At 44.4% G+C, this 26448-nt stretch overlaps 1 protein-coding gene and 1 long non-coding RNA gene across 4 annotated transcripts in view; one reads left to right on the forward strand and one right to left on the reverse strand.

The window, feature by feature from the left end:
- Window positions 1-1648: 1648 nt before the first annotated feature.
- Window positions 1649-3419, forward strand: LOC134088279 (uncharacterized). 3 transcript variants are annotated; one of them, XR_009939940.1, is made up of 6 exons: window positions 1649-1956; window positions 2171-2241; window positions 2456-2526; window positions 2740-2810; window positions 3025-3095; window positions 3283-3419. It is a non-coding gene; the product is annotated as an uncharacterized LOC134088279 (long non-coding RNA). The 3 variants fall into 3 exon arrangements; XR_009939942.1 differs by lacking the exon at window positions 2171-2241; XR_009939941.1 differs by lacking the exon at window positions 2456-2526 and having other exon boundaries at window positions 1650-1956.
- Window positions 3420-14521: 11102 nt separating this feature from the next.
- cntn3a.2 (contactin 3a, tandem duplicate 2) overlaps window positions 14522-26448 on the reverse strand; it is a 33869-nt gene continuing 21942 nt past the window's right edge. The window contains exons 14-22 of the mRNA XM_062540232.1: window positions 25520-25678; window positions 25008-25157; window positions 24053-24123; window positions 22119-22353; window positions 20938-21050; window positions 19818-20004; window positions 18505-18617; window positions 15948-16113; window positions 14522-14619 (exon numbers count right to left, since the gene is read on the reverse strand). Of these exons, the coding sequence (XP_062396216.1) occupies window positions 14522-14619; window positions 15948-16113; window positions 18505-18617; window positions 19818-20004; window positions 20938-21050; window positions 22119-22353; window positions 24053-24123; window positions 25008-25157; window positions 25520-25678 (1292 nt within the window). The remainder of the gene's footprint in view (window positions 14620-15947; window positions 16114-18504; window positions 18618-19817; window positions 20005-20937; window positions 21051-22118; window positions 22354-24052; window positions 24124-25007; window positions 25158-25519; window positions 25679-26448) is intronic.

The following is a 26448-nucleotide window of genomic DNA, read 5'->3' on the forward strand; positions in this document are numbered from 1 at the left end:
GGCCTGCTTTACCCTATCAAACAGTAGGCTACCGTGGGCTATACGCTTTTTCACTGATCTTGTGAATGACTTTCCGTCATGGTTTTCGTGCAGGCTGGACTGAGCTCTAACACATAGCTCTAACAGCCAACACTGAGCTTCTGATCCAGACATTACGGGAAATGTGACGTCGAACGTTAGCTTCCCTACAACCGACATGCTAAAATACTTCTTTACGGGAAACCAACGTAATATACGGGGAAACAGTGAATTAATTTTGACTTCGATACCCTATATAGAATACACAGAAGCTATAAGGGAGACAAAGGGCACATGTTACATGAAGTTATGGGATCGCAAAAATCTGAAAGTCTATGGCCGTCCAAGGGAGTTAGCAGAGTGTTGATCACCAGCTCATTTCGTGTTTCTACTTCCGGGAATATGCCTGCCCCCAGACCTAAAAGAAAGCTTGGTCTCTGCCCACACAGCAGAGGATTCCAAAACGGACCCGCCCTCAAGCCGCCACATCCGCGTGACAGTCACCTCCGTTTTGGCTACGCGCACGGAACACGACCCGCCTCCGCCAGCGCGCCTTCGTGCAGCGGGTCTGCGGCGGACTCCGTGCGGATACGCACATCGAACGCGCCCTTTCCAGTCCTAACGGCTTCAGTTCTTCAGTTTTCAAATTTCTCGTTGATGAAGTGGAAGACGAAACAGCGGCGTCTGAAGGTTCACTGTAAGTATGCTCCTATATGCTTTATTTATGCAGTTACCTAGTCTATCCACTGAAAAAGTACTTCCATAACACAAGTTACCTACGTATCTAGCTTTATTTGCTGATATTATCCGAAGATTTGCTGGTCGGCAGATAGCAGCTATAGCTCATATTTACACACCAGCTAGCTGCTACGTCTAGCTTGCGCAAGCTAATTTAGCCCACTTTAGACGGGGCTAAATCCTGTCCAATTTGGGCTTTGTTACCTTTTGAATTAAAGCTAAACTCAGAACTGAGTTTAAAATGAGTAAAGTTTAATTTGGTTTAACGCTAACTTTAACTGTTTGCATGTGAACAACAAAAGTTGGCTTGCGTTAGCTAGCGTTAGCTTGTTAGCTAACGATAGCGTTAAAGTTACAGGGAATCTAGATTCTAGTTTTTTTGTGAACGTTATGCCTTAGATGTTGGACTCGGGAGTCTTTATGAAAACGTAGGCCATTTCGGATGTGTTTAAACCTCATTTCTTTCTGGGAGGGAGGCTGATTTCACATTGTTCACCAGTCCGGGATAACGTTAGCTGCTAATGGTTTTAAATTATGAACGACGTAAGCAAGGTAACCAGCTGCCGTATGCTCAAACACATTCGTCGTAGCTCGACATTCTCTGCTGGCAGTAACAAAAAAGCTTTGGGACTCATGCTTATATTTTGTACAGGTTAGAAACCAGCAAACAGGCCTACTTTTCAATCTAAAAAGTCCGGTTTCCAGACGTGTTTCCTGGTGACTTCTTAGATTGAACAGTAGAGATTACTCTAACTTTTAAGAAATATAAATACACGAAGGGCACGAAGCTACAGTATTTTTCAGTACAGAAGTTTTCATGTAGAAATACTGTCGTCTACGAGTTCATTTAATGATATTGAACGTTCCTTGGAGTAAGATTTGACTAAGAAGAGGCAAAATAGAAGAGCCAGTAGTTGAGTTCATGTATGTCCTTGCTTTGCCTTGTCACATACCAGACACTTTGTTGTGAATGTTTAGATATGGGAAGAGGAGCTAAAATGAACAGCCCCATATTCTGTGGATCGCAATAAAATGCATTTTTAATGGGGTGTATTATTGGTTATGATAAATATTTGGCCATTTCTTTCTGATGATAAAAGTAATGCATATTTATGTATCTGTGTTACAGGTCATTCACAAGTGGCCACAGTCTGGTTTGGGGGTCTACGCTTTCTCGTCCTGTCCTGCCACCCAAGTAAAGTAAGCTATACAGTTTTACATTTGATTTATTTGACTTTTGGTCTACACATTAATAATAAAAAATAACCATATGCCTGTGTAACTGGTGTCACTAGTTCAGGATGAAGTGAAGGTAAATGTAACATGCTTAAATGCCTTTGTCTGCTGTAATAAAACCCACCCTCTACCTCAAAAGCTCTCTAATGAAATGTACATTTATGTATCTACGTTACAGGTCATTCACAAGTGGCTCCAGTCTGGTTTGGGGGTCTACGCTTTCTCATCCTGTCCTGCCACCCAAGTAAAGTAAGCTATACAGTTTTACATTTGATTTATTTGACTTTTGGTCTAAACATTAATAATAAAAATAACCATATGCCTCTGTACCTGGTGTTACTAGTTCAGGATGAAGTGAAGGTAAATGTCAACATGCTTAAATGCCTTTGTCTGCTATAATAAAACCCACCCTCTACCTCAAAAGCTCTCTAATGAAATGTACATTTATGTATCTGCGTTACAGGTTATTCACAAGTGGCTCCAGTCTGGTTTGGGGGTCTACGCTTTCTCATCCTGTCCTGCCATTCAAGTAAAGTAAGCTATACAGTTTTACATTTGATTTATTTGACTTTTGGTCTACACATTAATAATAAAAATAACCATATGCCTCTGTAACTGGTGTCACTAGTTCAGGATGAAGTGAAGGTAAATGTAACATGCTTAAATGCCTTTGTCTGCTGTAATAAAACCCACCCTCTACCTCAAAAGCTCTCTAATGAAATGTACATTTATGTATCTACGTTACAGGTCATTCACAAGTGGCTCCAGTCTGGTTTGGGGGTCTACGCTTTCTCATCCTGTCCTGCCACCCAAGTAAAGTAAACTATACAGTTTTACATTTGATTTATTTGACTTTTGGTCTAAACATTAATAATAAAAATAACCATATGCCTCTGTACCTGGTGTTACTAGTTCAGGATGAAGTGAAGGTAAATGTCAACATGCTTAAATGCCTTTGTTTGCTATAATAAAACCCACCCTCTACCTCAAAAGCTCTCTAATGAAATGTACATTTATGTATCTGCGTTACAGGTTATTCACAAGTGGCTCCAGTCTGGTTTGGGGGTCTACGCTTTCTCATCCTGTCCTGCCATTCAAGTAAAGTAAGCTTTACAGTTTAACATTTGATTTATTTGACTTTTGGTCTATACATTAATAATAATTAAAAAAATAGCCATATGCCTCTTTAACTGGTGTTATCTCATATATTATATATTATATTGTGTAAGCATAGTTGGTGTTGGATGCTACATACTATTAACATTAACATGTCTGTCTATTTGATTACAGGTGCTGTGAGGAAAAACACAGAAACATGGTCAGCCAACGACGCGGTGGTCACTAAGCACGCAATCAGGTGGTTCAACGAGGAGACCTGTCCTGCCTCCATCCACACCAAACGGATTAATAGGAGAAATAAACATTAAACAATCTAATTGTCGTTCACCAGTTATTCATTTTCTGATATTTTAGCTGTGCATATAGCGCAGCATTTCATTGAAGTTGTAGCCTACCGGTAATAGGTAAAATGTTTAATGTCTGCACCGACCTAGGCCTATAAAGCACTAAATTAGTTTAGAGTAGTTAGAATTTAGAGTAGTATAGCCAAGGCTACTTAACAGAAACAGAATAGGCTATAACTTGAAGTGAACTATAAAGTGATTATTCTCTACAGTAAATTGATGTCTTGACTTAAGTTAGACCTATTGACAATTGTGTTAGTTTAAAGAATACAAGGCAATGCAGATTTAAACTAGGCCTATATTGGTGTAGAAGTCCAGGCTAGGAATAGTGATAGTTTTAGATTAATTTAAGCTATTTTATTGGGATTTTGAAAATGAGATGAACGGGTCCAAAACGGACCCGGGCCAGAGGTATTTTGAGTCCGTTGCGGATCCGTTGCGGATTTGCGGGTCCGAACAGGCTCCGGTCAGAGTATTTTTTATGAGTCCGTGGTGGGTCCAGAACGGACCCGGTCCAGAGGTTTTCTATGAGTCCGTCGCGGATCCGTGGCGGATTTGCGGGTCCGGGATGGATGCGGAGCGGATGTAGCGCGGAGCCCAGCCGGGTCCGCGATCCGCCCCCGTAACGGATCCGTCGCTGAGTGCAAGTGGACGCCGATACGGGTCCGTTTCGCGGGTCCGTTCCGGAAGCCGCGCTACTTCCGCGGCGGATCCGCCGCGGAGTCCTTTTGCTGTGTGGGTGTGCACGTGATACTTTGCGTCAGGTACGTGCGGCATTTTCAGATTTGAAAGACTACACAAGTTGCTTAAACTAGCAAACGTTAGCTTTATGTTATGCCATAAGTAATTTGAAATGGCTAACAATATCAAGCTAATAGGCAAACTAGCTAACGTCCTATTAGGAGCTACACAGCATGTCATGTTTTCATTCAGACTATGGTGGAATTGTTTTCCAATCAGGATGTGACGAAATATTACAGACATCTTTACAGAGGGTCGCGTTCGCACAGGATTAATATTACCTAAGGTAATTTCTCCGGACCGTTTTACGGAAGGTAAAAGTGTCTGTAAATGTCACCGACATACTCCGTTATGTTTACTGACATGGCGCGTCCGGACGGGACTACATTACCTGGTAATTATTACTTTACCTGATGTCACCCCATAAAACGAATCCCGTCCGAATAGGCCTTAATGCAGGTTTATCATATGACCTCTGTAATATAAATGTCCAATTCGGACGGGACTAGACATCTCTGTCGTTCTACCTGACATGGGAGGAGTAACTACGTTTACGTTCTGCCGTCACATCTTCAGGCCTATTCGGACGGGATTAGTTTTATGGGGTGACATCAGGTAAAGTAATAATTACCAGGTAATGTAGTCCTGTCCGGACGCGCCATGTCAGTAAACATAACGGAGTATGTCGGTGACATTTACAGACACTTTTACCTTCCGTAAAACGGTCCGGAGAAATTACCTTAGGTAATATTAATCCTGTGCGAACGCGACCCTCTGTAAAGATGTCTGTAATATTATTACTTTACCTGATGTCACCCCATAAAACTAATCCCGTCCGAATAGGCCTTTACTACGGAGTCACTTGAACTATGCCCACTGATCACGCCTCTTGTGCAGTAGAAGTACAGTGCAAACTTCCCAGACTAATGTTCAGTCTCAAAAGATTGAGTTCGGTCTGGTGATAGCCAGGCTAGCATTAACCGCAATTTGGATTAACAGCTGCTTTTACAAGGTGGAAATATTTCGTCGCAAAAGTAGATGTGCGCCTTCATGGTCAGTTTTTGTAGACACAGGGGAGTACCTGATTACGCACATTTTATGCTTCTCTTTCCATCTCTTTACACACACTCACACGCCCACATCCCCACACACACAAAGACACAAAACATTTTTCCACAGTAAAATTCTCAGCCAGCTCTCGATCTGTATTGTCAACACGAGATGATCTTTCCAGCGGTTTCCTGACGCAGTCTTTGCTCTGTGAGGGACGTGAGGCGGGATGTGAAATGAACTCTTTGTGTGAGGATCTCTGTGTGAAGTCTGCGAGCCCAACAAAAGGCGCCAACGGGAGCCGTGCCAGCGTAGAGCGAGCGTAGAGATATATTCATTAGTCCCTGACCCGCCGAGACCTTCGCCAGTCACTTTCTCTTCTGATCAAAATCTCGCTTTATTGAATTGAATTATCGAATTTCAATTTGAGTAAAGACAAAAAAAAAAAAAAAAAAAAGAACGAGACAGCGTCCACCCTCGCTGTGGCAGGGGACGAGGATGTAAGTCAACATGCCAATACCAAACGCATCGCGTCTGAGCTTAATGAAATGATGTCGTCTGCCTGGCGCGGCGTGAGGAGGAGTAGGAGGAGGAGGAGGTGGAGGAGGAAGAGGAGCGCTGTGTTGCCAGGCTCCTCTGCTGATGACTCTGCTGATCTTGCTTTCAGGTCCACCGACACTACAGCCGCGACCCCGAAGGGACTTGGCATTTAATTACCCTCAGAACATCGGCCCAGTTTATTATAGGCATCCGGACACCACACACACACACACACACACACACACACACACACACACACACACACACACACACACAGAGACACAGACACACACACACACACACACACAATGTGAGTGTGTGGGTGCATAGATAGAGAGACAAAGCTGAGAGAGAGAGAGAGAGCAGAATGGTGAAAGAGAGAGAAAGAAATTAGCAAAAGCAGAGAGCAGATAGAATGGAGCAAAAGCTAGGAGCAATGGAAGTCAGAAAGAGAGAGAGAGCAAGAAATCGAGAGAAGGAGGAAGAGAGAGAAAGAGAAAAAGAGAGTGAGAGAGAATGAGGTGCCAAAGCAATGCGTGAGCAGAGAGAGGGAAAGAGACAGAGAGAGAAAACGAAGAGAGAGGGAAGAAGGAAGATGGGGCATAAGAGAAGAGCAGACATAATTCTTGTTGACATGCCTATTCATTATGAAATCACACTCAGTTTGGGAGAGTGTGGGGCCCAGGGCGCACACAGTGAGTTAATCCTGTAACTTGTGGGATTTGACTCCTTCCGAGACAAGAAGGGCTGGGTTTGGCTTCAGGACGTCTTTCATACGTCATCTATCTGCAGACGTACATTCACTGCCGCCTATCATCAGCTATAGCGGCCCGCATTTAGCCTCTGTCATCTGTCTAGACGGTGAATGCTAATAGTAAATCTCCAGACACATAAGATTCATGCCAGATAATGTGGCAGCGATCAAAGAGCTACACTATATGGCACATCCATTACGTTTATCTGCAAAAACACGTGCAAAAGAGTCGTAGATTATGAAAGCCAGTCTTGACCCATGAAGGTCGCTCGAGAGAGAAAGCCTGTGACAGTGAATAGAGACCATCACGCCGCTCCTTTGGCCATTAATATCAGGCTCACCTAGGAGGCTGGTGGAGACAGAAAATAATGTCTTTCTTCCCAGAAAATTACCTTTTTTTCCTTTCTTTTCTCTCTCTCTCTCTCTCTCTCTCTCTCTCTCTCTCTCTTTCAGTCTACCCTCATTCTTTTCCCACGACGTTCCTTTGATCAAGAAAATTATGAGGTCCCCTCTCACGGAGAACACTGTAACTAATTAGCAGATGGTCAGTCTTTGTTCTTCGTTTACATCGATTTCATAGCGTTTGATGTGCCAGTTGTGCCAGGTGATGGCCCAATGAGAGCACCCCACTCGAAGAATAAAGGAGAGCGAAAAGCGAGAGGCGTACCTCAACAAGGCCCTCATTAATTAGGGTAAACTGACTGATGTCCAGTGGGGGGAAATACAATAGTTAGGTCCTGATTGAATCCGAATCAAATTTTATTCACCCAATGTGTTGACACACAAAAGCAATTTGGCTCTGGCTATTGGTGTCCCTCTACCAATACAGCAACACAATGACAGGGTATAGATTGACAATACTGCAAATTCCTGTAGGCTATATATCCTCCTGTGTTTAAACCGCATGACAGTGGTTAATGCAAATAAAAACCAAAAGAAGAAATCTGTGTATTGACCATCTAGCCTATTAACCATCCAATGGCTGAATGAATCAGAATCAGATCATGCTTTAATCATAAAGAAGAATGAAGAAATTAAAGCTAAATCAATATATAAACCTTGGTTAATCATTATTATTGAGCGTACTGTATCTGCAAGTAAGACATGGTCCAATATTCTTTTCCTAGGGAGAAATGAACACATTCTAATGTGTATATTAGTCAGTATATCATATTGCAAAACACTATATTTTTCTTACACGTACAGTATGCATTTTTCACTTGTTATTTTTTAGTATTTTGTCTGGGGCATCGCTATAAAGGGAGCATTTTACGTGAATAAAGGATAAGGCTTAGCTACTCTGTGACTATTACAGAAATGTCATCTTACATGGCACAAACGACATAAGCCCAATTAGTTGCGCTTACTGCGCGAGCATGATTGACAGTATACAAAACAGGTACTTCTAACCAGTACACAGTAGCGTGTTCCTGGAGCTAGACTGCAAAAGCAGCACCGTCATAATGAGCCGCTGGTGCCATTTGATTCAGGAATGAACCTGAATGAATTAAATTCATGCGATTAAATGAAATTGAATTATAATCAGCTACATAGCAATTTAAAAAGAAGTGTGATTTTCCATAAATGATTTGTTATTTCATTTAAGCTGAGATGGAGCGGAAATATCCCAAAATGAGATGCCATCCTTTCCAAGACATTAAGAGACGCTTTGAAAAAGGTATTAACGAGAAATCCAGAAAGACAGCAAACTGGCTACATGCTAATACCAATGGTTACTGCTGCTTAGCACGGCACCAATCATTATAACTCCTGACTCCTGTGGCTTGCCAAGACACGACTTCACTCAATCTCTCCCTCCTAGCCTTCTCTCACTGCACCCGGCATAACGTTGGGGTGTTGACCACGGCAGGAATATGAATAAATAAAGCTGTTTTCCCTCTGCGCTGGGCAGCAGGCTCACGGGCGGCGACGGCTGCAGAGGTCGTGCGGTGAAGCATGGCGTTGGAGCGCGAGGCTGAAGTGTGTGTTGGTTTTCCTTGATGCCCACTTCATCTGCGCTCAGAGCAGGATTTATGGGGGCGCAACGGACGTTTCATCACAGACAGGCCGCGGACCTCGGGGCATTCATCACGCCGCCGCCACCAGCGCCACCAGCGGCTCGCGGAGCCAGCCTGCCCGCCAGCGCTAGCAATCCTGCAGCTAAGCGCTCGCCAGGAATCACATGAATCACTGGCAGGACCAATCTCAATCCAATACCAGTGGGCTGATAGCAACATTTAAAAAGGCACCACCACCACCACCCCTCCGTACTGTAAACACACACACACACACACACACACACACACATACACACACACACACACACACCCAGTACAAACTCATAGATACATACACACACATACACAAACTCGTAAACACACACACACACACACACACACACACACACACACAGATACATACAGATAAATACACACCGCATAGACACAAACAGTATACATACATACATATACTGACATAAACACATAGACACACACATACACACATCACACACAACAACGACACACACATATAAACAGACCCCTCCCCCCAATTCCTTTAAGGTCTCAGTGCACTGGGCCATTTTTATGTCTCATGAAGTTCACCTGTAATAATGTTGGCTGGGGGTGACAGGCAACCGAAGATTAATCTGAGGGGGTTCACAAGTGCATCCCACACAACAGCAATGACTGTGCTGATAAATGTCCCCTGACTCCAACTGTGTACAGCACAGCAGCCCTGCAGCCCTGCACCCCCCCTGGCCCAGTGAAGGCCCAGACAAATCTGGATCATGGATCTATTTTAGTAGTCTAGATTTGGCCCAGATCTGGATCATGGATTGAACAGATTTAGATTGGATTTGCCCCAGATCTGGATCATGGATTGAACAGACTTAGATTGGATTTGGCCCTGATCTGGATCATGGATCGAGCAGATCTAGAATGTAATTTGGTTCAGATCTGGATCATGGATCTACAGTAGTAGTCCAGAGTAGATTTGGCCCAGATCTGGATCATGAATTGAGCAGATCTAGATTGGATTTGGCCCAGATCTGGACCATGGATCTAGTAGTCCAGAGTAGCAGTTGGCTCTGGATCATGGAATGTTTCATCTCAAACAGTGAGCCTTCATGATAGCCTGGTATCTTTGACAAAATGTTGAAAATCCTCAGGCCGTTTGCTAGCAAAATCAAGGCAAAGGAAAAACTGTCAGCAAGCGTTCACAAATGTTTGCCTTTGTTTGATTATACACATGCAGTATACTGGTGCAGCATGTGATTGGTGGTTCAAACTTTGCACTTCTTTTGTGGGTGTGGAATGGATAGATAATATTAATTTTTTAGACTGTTTCCCAGGATGTGGCCAGAAGAGCTTATCTTTGTGGAGAGACACAGAAGAATCCTGAAGCTTTTGTCTGAATTCAACCCCTCCGGACACACACAAGTGTTTGAGGAAATGTAGTTTCTTGTGCACACAAAAAACTATACATCCAGAACCAGCGCATCAAACTTTCAGGAGGGCTATACTGTATTTTGCGATGTCTCTCATTGTGTGTCCATTGCACATCCCACTAGGGTTCTGGCAGACAGAAGAATTGATTTCTTCTTTTCCTTTTTACAAAACCTGATTGGTTATTGACATGACTGGCTGAAGAGTTTCCTTGACAGATGCTACTGAGCATTGAGTTTCACCTATCGTTAGTATGAAATAAATAATAATTTGTGTATTAGCGGAGAGATGGAATTTAATACCCTAGCATTCTATGCAGTGCAGTGATGCAGTGTCATTGACTTCAAGGACAGACAGGAAAGTTACTTTATACTTTGTGTATACATGCTGGTGTTCATCATACATCTGGACAGAAATGCCCAAGCAATGCATGTCCATGGACGCCAACCACTACAGACCTATCCCTATTCTCATGTTTACAGTATATGGCATGTCTTCATGCATGTGATGCATTTTTGCAAACATACGTAGATATTTTCTCCTGCACTTCCGTTATTTATCACTTTATTAATGAGTTTTTCTTACAGTCTTTAATTGATGTCTAATGTTGCTTGAGGATTTGTGAGGTAAAAAATACAATGCACAGTGCAACAGTGCTAATACATCATAATAAAGTTAGAATTCAGTTGAATTTTATATCACTCTACAGGCCTGTTTACTCTCCAGTAGTCTTCTTTTATAACCAGAATGTCATTTGATTAAACCTTAATTTAAAATATGCACTTTGCATGTGAAATATTCTATTTCATATTATGAAATCACACCACTGCTCCTTTAGATATCAGTGGGATTTTGAAGTCTGTTTTGACACTGACAAGGCAAGGAACTCTAAGGAATAATGTGAAGCACATAAACTAAGTGAAGGAATATGCTGGAAAACACTGCATCAAATGGGAAAGAGGACATGATCTGTTTGGCAATGCAATTTTCAGTGGCAGAGTAAACCTTAAGATTTCCCTTCACGTTTGAGGCTCAGAGTTTATTTGGAAACATGATATGCTGGGAATCTGCCCTGAAATCACAAGGGGCATCTCAAGGACAAAACACTTTTTTCTGTCTGTTGTTGCTTGTTTTCCTGATGACAATTTAGCATATTTATCTGACCCCAGGAGACAAATAGTCAGTAAATAGCTTTATTAAATTTAAGAAACTCAACACAAATACACAATAAACAACTTTCTACATGCACAGCTTTACTATACAAGATGAGCCCGTTACTTTTCAATATGAAAACAGTATTTTTGATTGTGCTGGTCATTCATCTCACAGAGATAAGAGAACATCGGATCAATACAGCAGTATTCAAAGAAAAGGCCAAGTGTTACTGGACATTTTATAGGCTATATCTGTGTGTGTGTGTGTGTGTGAGAGAGATGTGTGGTGTGTGTGTGTGTGTGTCATGTGTGGTGTGTGAGAGCATATTTCTGTGATACACATTGAAACTGAGATAAAGCAAGCTAACCATTTAACATTTAGAATGTAAACCGCTGCTATTTAACACCCCACCCACCCCTTAGAAACATTAAAAGCCATTTTCAATTCATTCATAAATTCAGAGTTGTCCCCAAACCTTTTTGCAATACTTGACCTTGTGACAAACCTGTCAAAAAATGAGCATTACACAAAAAATGCAAATGTGTGTGATTACCAATCAAGGCAAAGGAATAAAGCATCACCTCTTACAAATGCAATACAAAAGTGATGGAGCGTTCCTGAACAACACTACAAAAAAATGAATAACAATAAGAGCATGTTTTTGTTCTCTTCTTCTCATGTATACCAGCTCTAAGGCTTCTGTTCTGTAAACACCATACTCACATTCTACAGGAATAAAACAAAACCAAACAAAACAAAACAAACAAAAAAAAAAACCATGAACATTGCAGTATCCGAGGAAACAACCAACCAACCAAACAACAAACAAACAAACAAACAAACAAACACACTAAACATCCAGAGAAGTCCGCACACAAGTGAAGAGGGCCTTTTCCGGTAGATTAGAACACCCAGAGGAGGAAATTAAGACCATGCAGACTTGGAAAACACACTTTCCTAGCAGACAGACTATGACTGTGCCTGTCAGCTGTGACAGAGCTGTGAGAGCACTGACAGGACAACAGGAGAACGCTAACTGGTCCGGGACCCACTACGTGAGCATCATGCTGCAAACCAAACTGCAGTGGCTCCAGTCGGGAATGGGCCTGACCTGGGGAGGACGGGCCTGTGAGCCAATGGTTATTAAAGGTACAATATGTAACTTTGGCTGCAAAGAAAAAATAAATAAATACAAAAGGTTTTGCGATCCTCCATGATGATACAAAACTGTAAAGGGAAAGTGAGACTTGAGTGCCTAAAATACAGCCTAGGCAATTTGAGTTTCAGGTAATGTACATTTTAGGGGCTGAATAATGGAATCAAACACTATAAAACATCCCATTGGATCCTGAAAAGCAAAAAAAACCCAACAAAAAAAACAGTGTGCAGCAAAGTGTAACAAAAAGCAGTATTTCTTTCATACTTTCATAAGTACATCACCACTAAGTTTTAGAAGCATTTCCCTTTTTTTGACTGACAACAAAAACAACAGAGCGTGCCTGTAGAAAGTGAGGTGGCTTTCCGTCCGTTGGTTGGAGTCAGCAGGCGAAGGTGACTGCGGTACACAGCCGGGCACTGAAGAGCCACCCAAACAAATCTCGGGCCGTTATCCACTCCGTCTGAGACTGTCCTGATATAGCTCTCGTCTCGTCTCGGCGATGCTCCTCGCCCGCTGTGCATCCATCTTCCCCGCGGCCTGTCGCCCTGGCCATTATTCAGATGCACACGCGGTCAGAAGGCCCCTCGGGTGTGGTAGAATATACCGCCGTGCTTTAATGGCCTTTAAATCACGGCAAGGATCAGACGTTACATTCATCACTTTGGGGGAGGGATAAAAACAGAGCTCTTTTAATGTGCTTCCAGGTCATCTGTTCTCCGTTTGAGAAGCGTTTTGAGGTGTTGACGGGTCGAGCCTTTGTCAAAAGCTGGGGTAAAGGCCATACACACTGCACACGGTGCAGCAGCAACTGACTGCGTTTTAAGACAGCGTTAAGTGTTCGGTCCTCCGCGAGACAAAGCAACTTCGTCTCCCTGATCTCGACACCAACTAAAGGGATATACTTTAGATTTCAGATCATGGTCAGTTACACACAGACAACACGCAGTAATTAGATTGTGTCAAAAGCACCATGCACTTAACTGGACAACATAAAACAAAACTTAAATGTATCTGTCTATTCCAACATGTTGTGGACTTACATGGTAAGGCTGAAAAAAAGAAAGTAGGAGCATCTTAGTTTTGGCTGGATTTTAAACAGCATTTAAGAATCGCGCTCAAAGATTTGCCCCAGTGTTGATCTCAATCATCAAGATCAAAATATTCCTAGTAGATCTGAAGGCATACCCAAAATACACTTGGCAGATGCTCTCCCTCTTTGAAATTTCTTTTCCCCTATAATTATAACAATTAATTAAGAAGACGGTAACATCCCCACACTGGCTTACCAAAAAAAAGAAGAGGACCTATACTCTGGTTGAGTGATAATGAATGAAGCTTCAAAGGCACACACATCCTCAATCAGAAAGGAGCCGAGGCAAAACCTTTTCTAAACAAATCTCACGGGGGAGCATGAGGTGTAATGACTTCAAAATGGAGGGGGGAAAAAAGCCTTCCGTCAAACTGGGATCCCCTTTTCAAAAAGGATCGTTAGGTTTGCCAGCTTCAAAAAGGGATTGTTACAAAAGCACAATATCTACGCCCAAACAACAAACAAAAGAAGACTCTAGCTACTTTGGCATGGGCATGAGGGTAAGGCATTTGTACTTCTCAAGGACCACAGAGGCAAAAGAAAATAGCAGTAGTGCACAGAGTTCCTAACCCCTCATTCCTCATTCCTCCGGCCTCCACATTTGAGAGATGTTGCACTCATGTGGCACTCCCCTATTCATGTCCCTCAGCAGCACGATACAGTTCAAACAACATGCACACACGATCCAAAACATTTCATACAGAGTGCATTCTTCCCATTCGTTTCTGTTGCTGTTGTTGGTTGGGTTTTTTTTTCTTGTGTTCTCAGTCCATTCCAATCCATTCCACGCCTTGATGTGTGTGTTTCCAGAAGATCTTTCCATGTCTTTGTACACATTGGATCCTCTGGCCTTGAGTCTCAAGTAGACGCACTGCAGCTCAGGCACACACACACACACACACACACACACACACACACACACACACACACACACACATGCACACACACACACACACACTCTGTGTCAAGGCAGTCCTTTGAGGGGCATGTCCCAGAGCGTCCTCTACAGACTAACAGGATAAAGACTTGCCCAAGGTGTCCTCTGAAGAAGCCATAATGAGGAGCAGCAGGGCCACGTCCGTCCACCCCCCCTCCTCCCCCCACCCCTCGTCCCCTTCCTCCCCTTCCTCCTTAGAGAGGAGCCTTGAACGTAGACAATGCCACAAAGACGAGTAGAGGCGGCGCGACAGAACTGGGCCGCCACGCTCCTGATCCCCTTGCACTCATACCTAAAGAGACGAGAGGCGAAAAAGACAGACACCATACATTAAAGAGCCACACTAAATTCATAATCTCTACTCCAACCCTCCTCTATTCATTTTTTAAACACTTGCCCTCCGGAGGGGGGGCTGGGGGGGGGGGGGGAGGCGAGACTTGACAACTCACTAAAGTAAGAAAATAAATAAATAAGCCGAGCGGGGATGTGTCCACAGCAGTGAGGAAAATGTGAATTTGAAGGCGCCGAGCTTAATGTCCAGTGCCGTTTTACATGCCTGCCTTGCTCTGTATTCAAGAGGGAGCAGGAGGCAACAGGCAGAGATGGATTGCCTGAGCCAGGAATTGTTAATAAAGATCAGATTGCTTTGCCCAGAAGAAGATACAGAGCCGAGCATGAACTCCAAGGAAAAGAAATAAGTTACGGGGAGACGAAGAGAGAGGGGGATGGAAGGGAACAGCAAGTGGTGGAGAGAGAGAACGCGTGAGTGTATGTGAGAGGACAGAGATGAAGTGCAAAGAGAGAGAGGAAGTGAGAGATGGAGAAAGATGTTCATGAGAGACAGACGGAGTGTTTGTAGAAGAGACAAAGAGAGAGAGAGAGAGAGAGAGAAAGCAAGTATGAGAGAGAGTTTGTCAGATCTTTCTATTCTGTATATAAACATTGTGATTCAGGAGCCAATTCTGCCAAGTATAATAAAAAAAAATAATTTTAACATGCCCATTAATTTACTTGTTCTAAGATACCGTAATTTCCCGACTATTAGCCGCGGCACATACTTTGATTTAGCTAAATTTCTTCAGCTATGAGGTTAGTACAAGGGGGCAGTTAATATGGTATTAATATGATTTTGTTTCTTTTAACTTGCATAACACACTGTTCTGCGGCTTATACAATGCAGCCAACACACAACAAATTACTGTATATAACGAGCCAAATTGGCAGTAAACCTCATAGCTATGTATTTCTGGTTTGGATGGGCCATGTACTAGTTGACGTTTCAGCATAACGAATTGTTACTGTACGTGACACTGGATGGAGCCCAAACCTTACAGGGGTGCAGGGTGGTGTTTCCCCCAATTTTTTTCCCCCTGAGGAGGCATTTGCACACATTTGAATAAAAGTGTCAGCTAAATGAACATAAGTATGAAGTGAGATTCAATTATATCAAAGGGGGTATATATATGAAGTAAAACTTACAGTATATGTTATACGAGAAAGTATAAACAGACAGAGAGAGAGAGAGATAGAGAGAGTGAGATAGAGAGAGAGAGAGAGAGAGAGAGAGAGAGAGCAAGCACAGGACAGGAGCACTGGGGAGGAGATAGCGCTGGGACTTACTGAGCTTGTGGATGGAGATGGTTTCTGTAGGGATTCCCTCGCCCCCATCGCTCAGGGCCCGGACCTGGATGACATAGTCATCGTCGGCAGGCAGCAGGATCTCCACTGTCGTCTCATTGGTGGTAACGCTGTTCAATTCTCTGTGCCTCCGCCTCCAGTAGGACACCTACAGATCGATGGAACCAAGTTGACTCAATTTCATGTCTAAGGCACCATAATGTAAGAATATGTCTTAAAGAGGAACTATGCAGGATTGGCGGTTTCATCTCTGGTTTCGGTTTCGTTGATCGTTTTCGCTCGTTTTATGCTTGCATTTTCTCTGCAGAGCTTCCCCGACAGCTTTAGCGTGTATATTTATACATGTATAGGCTATATTTAAATATATAAATTGCAAGCGTGGTTCTTCGTCTCAGACTTCCAGATGTAAACAAAGAGTGATCGTCTCCTGCAGAAAGTTGCATAGGGTCTATTTAAGGTGTGCTACAGACTCTGTATGAACATGATTCCTGATCCCTAGATAAGGCAATAAGGTGGCTCCGTTGTAGAAAGAAACGTTATGCCCATTGTGTTGAGTCACATGTCTTTATGACTTTACAATATGAGACATTGGGCTCTAATTTGAAATCGCAATGCAAAGTGCAAACAGGTTTTTAATGCTGTAGCAACCAGGAACTAAACCTTCTCTAAAGGTTTCATCTTTCAACTTTAGGGAACATTTCCTGAATGGAAGGTTCTAGTTGGGAACTGGCTTTCATCAAAGTAAAAGTCACCACAAGGTTCAACATATCATACAAGTGTCAGCCTATATGGACCAGATCCCTATGGAGATAATGGTGTCTGTTTACCCCCCTAAAGGTGAAGAAACTGTATAGGCTAATATGAACGTTTCACATTAGCCATTGTGCCTCAATGTGAAGTTTTGTAGCCATTGATAGCCATTTCAATACAAAATGGATTCTTGATGTTTTCGGCTCTAATGAAAGCACAAAAAGTCATCTAACAAAACGGCTCTGGTCAAAAAAATTCAGAATTCCCATTTGTATAATTTAACGGTATCCACTGAAGATTATTTTCTTTTTTTCCCCACTACTCAGATTTCACACAACTGTCCAAAATACCACTCATGGCTTGCACTCTTCCCTGGAGACAGCGCGTGAAAATGTATTAACAAACCGGAAACGATAATTTCCGAAGAGCCTTGTCAACCGACAAGGTAATATTAGATGATTTGGTGGTGTCTTTATTATATGACCGACAACTGAAGCCTGGCTTGGTGAAACAGCAAGACTAACATTAGATAGTAAAGCTTGGCGCCAAGAAGATGAGTAACCCAGTGTCTGTCCAGCAGGGTTAGAGGTCAAGTATAAAAGCAGAGTGTCAGAGGCAGCTTGGCTTCACAAACCAATGCTCTGGAATGCATTAAAGCTACACTCTCTACACTTTATTCAGTATTCTTTGGCTTTGTCCAAGTTATTCTGAGTCTGAATCAGTGGACTGGAATTTGACCTGACAATTTCATACAAGTAGTAGGCTACTGCACAATTGCTGTGAAGCAATTTGTGATTCTCAGGGTTCGGGGAGGACAACAAGGCTGGGTCTCTATAGATGGCTAGAGTACTGTACTGCAGGGAACACACACAATTCTCCCGATTACAAGTTAGTCGACCTTCAAACTAACTTTGAAGCTGATATGTTACGGTAAAAAAACATTTTAATTAAGGACACTTAACACATACAGTATAATTGTGAATCTCAACAGGATAGAGAAGTTGAAAATGATACCTAGAAATATTTTCCTACATGTGTTATGGTCATCCGCATTATGGGAACATGTGCCACTGACAGCACTTTCACAGTCACTTTTATGCGTTCATTATTCCAGTAATATACAGTAATTAGTGGATGTCACGCGGACAGCAGAGTTGAATATAACACCTCTCTGCCTCAACGCCTTATCAGTGATCACGTGGCCGACGTGTGAGGATGGAGACCGCAAACGCAAAGAGAACTTATGTGCGTCTCATTCAGAGCCTTGCAGCTGTTGAGCTTTGAAGTCTGAATTAGACAAGAGCAGAACGGACATCACATTTCCCAGAAATCACACTGTTTCCGAGCAAAGAAGGCATAAGAAAAGACATCAAAAATATTTAGAAAAATATTTGGTCATTTTGTGCTAATTAAATGAATTACATAATATGTTTCACCATGAACACTTGCCTTCGTAGCAGTAAGCATTGCGTAATTGAGGAGGCTAGCCAGTAGGAATTTGTGGATATATCGCATAGTTATGATATGATCATATCATTTTGAGAAGAGCAGTGCTTGTCCATGCTACTCATATCATCACCAGTTCCTTGGTTGGGAACACATACATTTCAGTAAAATTAAAATTTGTCCGCGAACCCACAGCGCTATTAAACACTTGGGAAATGAATTAGACAAAGGAAATGATTGACTTTGGAGATGGGGGCACTGACGCAGTAGCTACATATAGCTTTGTGCATGGAAAGAGGCTGGCGTGCTTCCTACCTCTTTTATTTCTATTCTCACAACTTACCTGATACCCTGTGACCTCTGACTCCATCTCCATGGCGACCACCGGATCCCAGTGCACGATGAGCTTGGAGCCAATGAGTGTCCACTCCACATTCTGCGGCGCCTGGCCAGGGGCTGCGGAGCAAGGACTCGTCTTAAGTCACTTCACACCTCTCACGGATGACAGATGATTTCCCTCCGTCTGCGACACTCTGTTGACTTTTCCTTCTCTCTCTCTGTCCCCCCCCCTCTCTCTCTCTCTCTCTCTCTCTCTGTCCCTCTCTCTCTCTCTCTCTCTCTCTCTCTCTATGTCCCTCTCTCAGTCTCTCTCTCTCTCTCTCTCTCTCTCTCTCTCTCTCTCTCTCTTTGCTTTCCTGCCACAGCTGAGGACGTCTTGGGGACATTCTCTTAAAACAGGTCTTACATGAATGACACTCTGTCATCTTCGGCGCCTGTCAGAAGCACATTTGCTAGTGCTGCAGCCGCAGTCTTACATCCCGTCAGACATACCCACGTCCAAATCCACAACAGCCCCCCCCCCCTCCACACCTAAAAATGATACCCACGGCATAAGGCCTGACAATACCATGCGACAACTGTAATTTTCGAAGATGCAATTGGGAATGTATTCTTTTGGATGCACACACTATGTGTACAATGCATATTACGAACCCACTGTAATGCTCCAAAGGGGCCATCATCATTTCTCATGACAGCCAGTACAATGGGCCTTTTGAAGAAAAGTTTTTGCGGTATTTACGAGGAAGTTTCCGTCTCTTAATACAGTCTACAGTAACTCGAGCGAAAGACGGATTTCTCCCTGCACATGCTCGAGGACACTGATGGACAGACTGACTGTAATTGGCTGCGAGAGATTATGACTCGCATCAATCAAGCCACTGGCTGCTTGCCGTTTAAACTGTCCAAACGGGTGTTCCTGACGCACCAACATTTCATCCGCTGCTTTGAATAATCGATGCTGAGGTTTTTTTTTCAGATTAGCTTCTGCACATGTGCCAAGGAGCGGGATCGTTGGCTAGGCTACAGCATGCCGCTGTCACCCTGCTGTCATCCATTATATTCTACACAGCTGCCATTATCAAGGTGGTAATCTTCACACAGATTGAAAGTGACAAAAGTGTCACCGTATTCATTTCTTCTGAAATACACCATTTGGATTTGAAGGCTTTTTTCCATATTTGAAATTGAGAAATCTTTTCAAGTTACGCAAGGTCAAAAGAAAAATCACTGGCCATGCATGCAGAAAGAGGGGTGGACGAAAGGGCTTTTTAGGGCCACACTTCCTCTCTTTTTGTCTGTGTCGTGAATACTCACGGAATCGTTTGGTGGTGGCGTTGATTGTGGGCGAGGGCGGACCGGTTCCGGCTGTGTTAAAGGCGCTCACGGTCAGAAAGTACTGAGTGTGGCCCTTCAGGCCGCTGACATAGACAGACGTCTGATTGCCAGACACTCGCACTTTGCCCATCGTCTCGGGCTTGGTGTCATCCTCCCAATACACAACCTGCATTTACGATGACAGAGAGAGAGAGAGAGAGAGAGAGAGAGAGAGAAGGGGGACAAAAAAGAGAGAGAGTGAAGGAGGGGAGATAGAGCGAGAGAGTGAAGGGAGGGGATCAAGAGTGAAGAGGGAAAGAGAGTGGAAAGAGAGTGAGGGGGAAGAATAAATAAGGGGGTGTGAAGGGGACAAAGAGAGAGAGAGAAGTGTGGCAGAGAAAGAGAGAGGGAGAGAGGAGTGGCAGAGAGAGAGACAAGATGGAGGTATACAAAGAGAGAGAGAGAAGTGTGGCGGAGAGAGGAAAAGAGAGTGAGAGGATGGAGGTATACAAAGACAGCAGACAGAGGAAAGAGGCACAGCGAAAAAGAGAGAAGAATAGCATGATAGAAAGACAGAGAGAGTGTGTGAGTAAGAAATACTAACAAATACAGAAAGACTGAGAGGAGAGAGCGAGAAAGAGAGAGAGCCAAGAGCACATTTCCCTTTTCATCCTCAGGTTCCAAAAAGTGGAAGTTAATAACATAATCCACTGCACGCATGGTAGCGGCGCTATGACAACGGAGCGGTTTTGTGCTGGGAGATGGGAGCAGTCTGCTCGTGGGTCTCGAGGTGAACACAGCATATCCTACGTGAGAGTGTTGCACCTCTAATAACACCGCTACAAGGGAAGAGCCTCGGGAGGAACTGCGCCAGTGTGAAATGATTGTCGAAATGAATCAATGCCAATCCTATTGTGATTACTCATTGGAAATACAAAAGGCTTTCCAATGAGAGCCGGAGCGAGTGTATGTGTGTGTGTGTGTGTGTGTGTGTGTGTGTGTGTGTGTGTGTGTGTGTGGGTGGGTGGGTGGGTGGGGGGGGGGGGTTGCAGGGAGTGAGACAAAAATTGCTATTGCATTTCAGGCACCTTTCATGTTGACTGAGAGACTGGGAACCCACCTCATAGCCCAGGACTCTTTCAGGAGAGGAGGCGGCGAGAGGCAGCCAGTTCACTTCGATCTCGGAGGCCGAGGCACTTCTGACCCACACTCGGCCCGGCACACCACTGGGCTCTGACCGGACACAACAACACACAGATGAGCCCAAAGAACAGGTGCTATGAGAGAGTGTGTGTGTCTGTGTGTGTGTGTGTGTGTGTGTGTGCGCGCGTGTAGATGAGAGAGAGAGAGAGAGAGATACTGAATGTATTAGAATGTTTTTGTGTATGTGTGTGTGTGTGTGTGTGTGTGTGTGTGTGTGTGAACGTGTGTGGGCGTGTGTGTGTGTGTGTGTCTGCGCGTGCCTGCATGTGTTTGTGACAGAAGCAAAAGAGGGAGAGAGGAAGAGATAGAGCGAGAGAGTGGCTGTGTTTGAGTCTCTGCGAGCGCCGACAGACTTAACACTGATTATTTAAAAAACAGGAACACTGCTGGAAATATAATCTCTCCCCTCAAACAGTAAATGACTGTCCTCTGCTTTGATGGCCTACGTGGCTGACACAAAAGAATATTATCTGTACAAAAATTCAATTAAAGCTCTAAGCCACTGACAGAAAACTGTCTCTGCCAGACAGATTCTTCCATTCCCCTTCAGCTCCCCCCGACCCCCTCCCCCTCAAATGATATCCACTTGGCCATTAAAAAATGTACCTGGAGTCACAATGTCCTCATCAGTCTCTACTTTTCTCTCTCTCCCTCTCTTTTTCTCACTCTGATGCTACAAACAGCACACACACACACACACACACACACACACATACACACATACACACACAGACACACACAGACACACACGCACATACACACACACACACACACACACACACACACACACACACAGACACACACACATACACACACAGACACACACAGACACACACGCACATACACACACACGCACGCACGCACATACACACACACACACACACACACACACACACACACACACACACACACACACACACACACACACACACACACACACGCACATACACACATACACACATACACACACACTCACACACACACAAAAGAAGATTTGTGCTATTTTCAAAATGGCCGTGTGGCTCAGCGCCAGGTGGCATTCTGTGCCGTGCCGCCAACATCGCCCGCTGCCCGCCTGGCCGGCGCTGATGATCTCACCCTCCTCGGCGGAGAAGACGGTGGTGGCGGCGCCAAAGGGGCCCTGGCCTTTGGTGTTGTAGGCGCCCACTTTCACGCTGAAGGGGTAGAAGGGGGGGATGGTGTCGTTGCGGTAGACGTAGCGCGACACGCCGGGCGTGGAGGTGACGGCGTGCGTCCAGGTGACCTCACCCAGCGGCCGGAAGGCGATGATGTAGCCGAAGCCGTCGCCATTCTGCAGTTCCTCAGGCACCGGCTGAGAGGGAAACACAAAACTATAGTGATATTAAAACACATACGGGACAGCCTACGAGTACAACCTAGCATGTTGCTATAGTGATATTAAAACACATATAGGACAGCCTACAAGTACAACCTAGCATGTTGCTATAGTGATATTAAAACACATATAGGACAGCCTACGAGTACAACTAGCATGTTGCTATAGTGATATTAAAACACATACAGGACAGCCTATGAGTACAACCTACAACTACAACTTTTTCCATAGTGATATTAAAACACACATAAGGCAGCCTATGAGTGCAACGTACGTAGCATGTTGCTATAGTGATATTAAAACTACTATATTTAGCACAGCCTATGACTACAATCTAGCATATTTCTATAGCATGTTTCTTGCACTGTTGGACTTATTTGCACTACCAACTTGACACACACCTACTGTAATACTGGATCACAGTACCTATCCTCAGTACATTCATGCACATCCTATCCATAGTATTTTAGTATTTTAGTATTTTAGTATTTTCCTGCTCCTTTAGTCATGTTGATTTGTTGATTTGCTTTGTATTTTCCTGTTTACATTGTATTGTATGTTGTGTGTGGTGTCTTAAGCTGCTGGGACCTTGAATTTCCCCTTGGGGATCAATAAAGTATCTATCTATCTATCTATCTATCTATCTATCTATCTATCTAGTGATATCATAACACACAAAGGCAGTTTACGAGTACAACCTTTTACTGTCCAGCACAGTCTGAGTTCAATCTGCCAACGCTTAAGGCACAGTCTACGAGTGCAACCTAGGATACTGTAGGCCTACAGCACAGCCTGAACTCAACCTGCTATACAACGCTTATGGCACAGCCAAATACAACCTGGAATATTACTGTACAGCACAGCCCGAACTCAGCCTACGAGTTCAACCTAGCATAATGATTATATTACAAGACATAGCCTGAGTACAATCTACAAAATAATACACAGCCTATTAGTAAAACCAACCCTAATGATCAAGCTGATATAGTTCTGTGTTAAAATATTCAACACAGCCAATACGTTCAATCTACTTTACATAGAGCTAATATTAAAATGTATATGGCACAGCTTACAAGTTTATTATACTACCAAACTTTAATATATAACATATAGTAAGGGGCTACGAGCACAATATGCAATTGTCTCCCATATCAAATTGCCTCCAATGCATAAATATATGGAACAGCCTAAAATATTTATACTGAAGTGGCATTAAAATGCATACAATAAGCCCTCCCATATGTTTCAGTCTGTTGCACGCAGCCTGGCGGTTCTCAATGCTGATATTCTGCAATAAAGCTGCAACAGTAGTGGAGATATTAACACATTTAGGTCTGAATCCTCTCTCCCCTTCTGTACCAACCCGCACAAAAAAAAAAACCAACACAACTCCATTACGCGGAGCAGAAATTACAGCGCCTCGTGGGATTGGAGCTAGACTAGCGAAACTAGCCCGGAGCCACGCGGCAACGAGCGGAATTATAGGACCCTTGGGTCCAAGCGGGGGAACGGTTATCCGGAGGAAACAAACACATTTGCTTCCATTCAATTAGGCCGAATGGTTACCTCATGCAGATCTGGGGATGCGGGAACAGGACGGGGGGGAGGAGAGGAGAGGAGAGGAAAAGGGGGGCCCGGGGGGGGGGGGAGTATATAATGCAGACGGATGACTTACCTCCCACGTTATTACCAACTCTGATTTGGAGCCTCCGCCGCCGCTGACATCAGTGGGGGCCGTGTCGGGGACTGAAGATGGGAATGAGATAAAGTCGACTCATCAGAGCGCTCGCGCCAACAGCAACACACACACACACACGCTCACAGACCCACACACACACACACACACACACACACACACACACACACACACACACACACACACACACACACACACACACACAAAGTGTCTGCCAGCCAGAGCTCCCTTTCCTACAGTGTTCTGGCTGCTGTAATGTGTGTGTTTTTGTGTGTGTGTGTGTGTGTGGGTGAATGTGTGGGCGGTGAGGGTGAGCGTGCGTGTTTGTGTGCATGTTTGTTCTTTGGTCTGGATGTGTGTGTGTGCCTGTGTGGGTGTGTAGGGGTGAATGTTCCTGCGTTAATGTGCGCTCGTATGTCTGCATGTGTGTTGCAAAAGCACACAGTTTAACAAGCGCTCATTTTCAGCTTGGCACAGAACTAATTGGCTGACAACGGGATTCACATCCCTGTTGAGATACACTACTGTATGTAGAGAGACAGAGCTCATGGAGACCTTCTTTTCAACATTCAGCACGTGGAAAACATTTCAAGGTTACACAGTGCACCCACTGTTCAGTAACTGTGCTCTATATGCATCCTGAAGCACTGCCCACTGGGCTCATGGCTCTTGGCTCTTGCCAATAACGATGGCCGGGTTTCCCAGATGTGTTAAGAAACTCTTAAGTGCTAAGAACGTCTTAGGAGCGCACTAAGAACGCTCCTAAGAACGTTCTAAGAACGCTTCTAAGAACGCTTCTAAGAACGCTTCTAAGAACGTTCTAAGAACGCTTCTAAGATAAGTTCTTAGCACTTAAGAGCTTCTTCACGAATCTGGGAAACGCGGCTCTTTGTGTGGTCGTTTTCGGCTGTGTGTGTACAGCGGTTGGTCTCACCGGAATCTTCCGTGCGGGTCTTGAGCGAGGCGGGGCTGGGCTCCCCCATGCCCACGCTGTTGCGCGCCACAACGCGGAACTCGTACTCCACCCAGGCGTTCAGGTTCACCACGGTGGCCGTCAGCGTGTTCCCATCGATCACCTCGGGGACTGGCGAGGCAGAGGAGGGGGGGGGGGGGGGAGAGAGAGAGAGAGAAACACAACGGGGGGGACACGTCTGACAAAACCGCACAGCCAATAAAACGCGCTGACGCCAGCACCTTGTCTATAGCGCTCCGCGCCACACCACACAGACACTGCAATTTCCCCCGCAGACACTTTTTGGACTAATTTGACTCGTTTTTGTTGAGTAATCATACGTCTCTCTGTTTGAAGTGTCCGTGTCCTCTGAAGTGGCAATTTTTTTTTCGAGACACACAGACAAAAACAAAGCTTTTGGAGGATTCCGATTCATTCTAAGGCTGTGGTTCGTTTGCATCTCTGCGAGTGTGCTGGATAATTCTGGATCATACCTGTGTCCACCGCCTGCCAGCCCACGGTGAACGGGGTCTTGGTCTGGAGGATGTATCCCCTGATGGGGCTGCCGTTGTCAGGGCCAGGCTTCCAGGACACCTGAGCGGTGTTGTCTGTGATCTCGTCCACCGTCACGCTGTCCGGGGGGCCTGGGGGACCTGGGCAGACAGGAATTAAGCCATATTAGCTCTTCCATTCCACACACACACACACACACACACACACACACACACTCTCCGTTTCCTCCTCTCTCCTCTCCATCACTTTGGACGGCCTCATTAAAGCTTTCCTCATCCAGACGTGGGAAGGAAGCGTGATCGACGCTCTCAGGGCGCCTCTTTCAGCCGCGTTACATCACTCGCCGTTTGCCACGGGCGCGAGCGCTCGTTACGGACTACGCAACAACTCCTGTACAACGTGGAGCGCAATCAGATGCTACTATAGAGACAAGTAATCTCTTTCTCTTCCTCTTCCTCTTTACTCCTACAGTGTTCTCGTGGGGCGCGATGGAATATGTGGCTCTGTGTGACTAGAATACATGTCTGGGGTTAAACTGTTGAAAATTTCCTCTTGACTTACACAGTAATGGGCTACACAGACTAGGTCGGGTTTATTCTTACAATCTGTTAGCGATGGTGCTTGACAAAGTACACCACTCACTTGTGCTGTATTCTGTAGGAAGTAAGAATGCAACAGTTCTGCCTGAAGACACACTGGATTTGTTCTCTGATGTCAATACAGGCCGAGGCACTTGTCCAAATTTAGATCAAATTTTCTGCATAACAATCTCTCGGCGTGTAAAATATTCCTGCCTCTAAGGGACCACTTTTACGGCACCGCTACGCAAGATCTGTGCAAGATGAAACAATAAGCATAAAGTATTCATTTTTCTCATAGGTCAGAGAGAGCATTCATTGCTCTGAAACAT

This window comes from Sardina pilchardus, chromosome 7 (genome assembly GCF_963854185.1).
Source record: "Sardina pilchardus chromosome 7, fSarPil1.1, whole genome shotgun sequence".
NCBI classification, from domain to species: Eukaryota; Metazoa; Chordata; class Actinopteri; order Clupeiformes; family Clupeidae; genus Sardina; species Sardina pilchardus.